At 42.4% G+C, this 3,114-nt stretch overlaps 1 protein-coding gene across 1 annotated transcript; it reads left to right on the top strand.

Annotated features, from left to right (window-relative positions):
* Positions 1-1,272: 1,272 nt before the first annotated feature.
* On the top strand, positions 1,273-2,880 carry LOC124162301. The gene is made up of 3 exons (XM_046538787.1): positions 1,273-1,570; positions 1,744-1,902; positions 2,786-2,880. The coding sequence occupies exons 1-3, from the start codon at positions 1,334-1,336 to the stop codon at positions 2,867-2,869; spliced, it is 480 nt and encodes a 159-aa protein (XP_046394743.1). The 5' UTR covers positions 1,273-1,333; the 3' UTR covers positions 2,870-2,880.
* The last annotated feature ends 234 nt before the right edge of the window (positions 2,881-3,114 follow it).

Genomic DNA, 3,114 nt, shown 5'->3' on the forward strand with positions numbered 1-3,114 from the left:
GGGGGCCATTACCCCCCCCCCCCCCCCCCCGAAATTTTAAGGGGGACTACGACCCCTTCTGTGGGGCCAGGACGCCTCCAGATACAGCCGTGCTTGAAAGTAACAAAATCAACATAAAAAATTAGGGGGGTCACCATACCCCCCCCAGAATTTTTATAGGCGGCCGGGTCCCCTGAGACTCCCTAGCCACTCCGATGTCGCAGACATTCTTTAACATAACTAAAATCATAACAGAGATATAAGGGGGTCTGACCCCCCAGATTTTCTAACGAGATTACGGTCCTCCCGGGGGGACAGAACCCCCTAACCATGACTGTGCTTGAATATAAATAATTTTATTAAAAGCTAGGGGGTCCATAACAACCCCCCCCCCCCCCGAAATTTTAAGGGGAACTACGACACTTTCGATCCTGATTGTAATAACAGCTAAGAGGGTACCGGCTCCCCCCCGAATTTTTAATATTCATATTTGTATTATTGAATTTGGTCACATGGCAGGCATGCTTTCGCAAACCAATATAATATTTCATGTACTTCATATCCATTTAACTTCCGCAATAGCTACTCCAACGCCAACGATATCGTTACAGTTTTTACTAGTTGATATGCACTGAAAAAACCTATACCTGTAACCTGCCATAACCGCCTGCCATCGGTTATGCCAACGAGTACTCGCCGCTTAGGTTTTAACCGGCCACTAGGTTTTTCCATTGATAAAAACCTTCCCACAGCGATAGGTTTCCCCAACGAGTACTCCCTCATCCGGTTTTTTCTCTCCCGCCTGCCATCGGTTATGCCAACGAGTACTCGTGGCCTAGGTTTTAACCGGCCACTAGGTTTTTCCATTGATGAAAACCTTCCCACAGCGATAGGTTTCCCCAACGAGTACTCCCTCATCCGGTTTTTTCTCTCCCGCCTGCCATCGGTTATGCCAACGAGTACTCGTGGCCTAGGTTTTAACCGGCCACTAGGTTTTTTTATTGCATCAAAAAATACCGGTTTTAATGTTCTCTGTGGCCGGTAGAGGCGCAGGAAAACCTCATCCAGTGGCAGCGGCCGCAGCGGCCAAAGTGCTGGTAGTTCCAACGGTTCGCGAGAGAGTGCGGGAATCAGGAGTCAAATTATTTTTCTTGGGTTATTTTTCGGTTATGCCAAAAAAAACCGAGTACTCAGGTTAACCGGCGTCGAAAAATAACCGGTTTTTACTCGGTTAACCTTCTGAAAAAACCGGTTATAAATAAAACCGGTTATTTTTGCCCATCCCTACTCCTGATCCCGACCCGACTCAGTCTACCCCTGGATTTGGTCGTTGGAGGTCGTGTTTTGTGCTAAAATGGCTCAAGTTTCTAATGAAGAGAGAGTTATGACAGTGGCATTGCTGGAGTGCTGGAGACAGTACCGGTGTTTATGGGATATGAAGGATGACCATTACTCCAATAGGGATAGGAGGAACGAGGCTTATAATGCCCTTCTAGAAATTTATAAAACCTCAAGTGGAAATGCAACATTATCAACCTTAAAGAAGAAGCTGGAGAATATGCGAACGGCATACAAAAGAGAAGAAAAAAAGGTAAGAAATGATAAATAATCTTTTCATTCATTCGTTTTATTAGTAAATATTCTATGAATTTTGAGGTTAACAAAGTAGTTATAATTATTACTGCAAAATTTAATGAATAGAACACAATATAATGTGAAATATAATGAAGCAATGACATTTATTACTTTATCGTTACGCCACAGGTATCAGCAAGTGAAACTACCGGGGCTGCTAGCGACCACGTATACGTGCCAAAGTTGTGGTATTACCAATATTTGAGTTTTCTCTCTGAAAAGCCACAGATTTCAAGTGGGACGGAAACGTTGGAGGAAGAAGGCGAAACAATTGACACTCCACTTACCGTAAGTACTTATTTTATATTATAAATGCAAAACTTAGAGACCGACTCTAATCATCTGTTCTTGGAAGGTCACTCTCCCTTCGTTATTAAAATAGCGTGTAAAAATTTGTCGTACTCTATTCCCTTCTTCATATCGTTCCCTCGCGGTAGATTGACAGAGTGGTACCAGTGAAGGTAATTGTCTCCATTCACCTTGCTGAAACGAGATGTTATCAACATCCTCTCGATCAAATGATGACTCATTTACGTATCGGTGGTTTTTGTTCAATAAGAAATTGTGTAAAACACAGCAGGCTAAAATAATTATGTCCACTTTTTCAACACTCAAAGAAATTGCTTGATGAAACACCCTAAATCTAGATGCTAAGATGCCGAAGGCATTTTCAACCACCCTCCTTGCACGAGAAAGTCGGTAGTTGAATATACGTTCATCGTGAGATATATTTTTAAGTGGGTAAGGTTTCATGAAGTGTTTGTTCAGCCCAAACGCGCTATCGCCAAGAAATACATAAGGTACAGAGTTATTTGTGCCTGGTAATGGTGAGGGAAGTGGTAAGTGAAGTGAATTATTTGACAACTTCTTGTAAAAGCGAGAGTTATTCAGGATAGTGGCGTCTGAAACGCATCCATTAGTACCAGCATTAACATACATGAACTCATACTTGGCGTTAACGATGGCAAACAGTATTTTACTGAAAAATTTCTTATAATTGTAGTACAAGGATCCGCTATGGGGCGGTTTTTGAACAGCGATATGCTTCCCATCTACAGCCCCCACCGCATGATCGAAGTTCCATCTTTGACGAAAATATTTTTCCACTTCTTTCCATTCTTCTTCACATGTTGGCAACTGAAACATGAAAAAATCGTATGATTATTTTCAGGACGATTGTGAACCAGGCGAAGAATCTCCTTCAGACTCAACTGTATTACCACCAGCTGTTCAGGGCCACCAAAAAAAAATTTAGGAAAAGTCTTGACAAAAAAAAAGAGGAAATGATCGACGCAGTCCAAGCTCTGCTATCAACCCAGGAAAGCGAAAGCGAGATCATCGGTCGGTCGTTGGGAGTCCAACTGCAGAAACTGGAGGCAACTCAACGAGCTATCGCGGAAAAATTATTCGCTGAAGTAATTTTTTACGGGAAAATGAATAAGCTCACCCCTTTCTCCACCATTAATTTATATCCATCACAACAATTGCATTTTCAGTACC

Source organism: Ischnura elegans, chromosome 7, assembly GCF_921293095.1.
Source record: "Ischnura elegans chromosome 7, ioIscEleg1.1, whole genome shotgun sequence".
Lineage (NCBI taxonomy): Eukaryota > Metazoa > Arthropoda > Insecta > Odonata > Coenagrionidae > Ischnura > Ischnura elegans.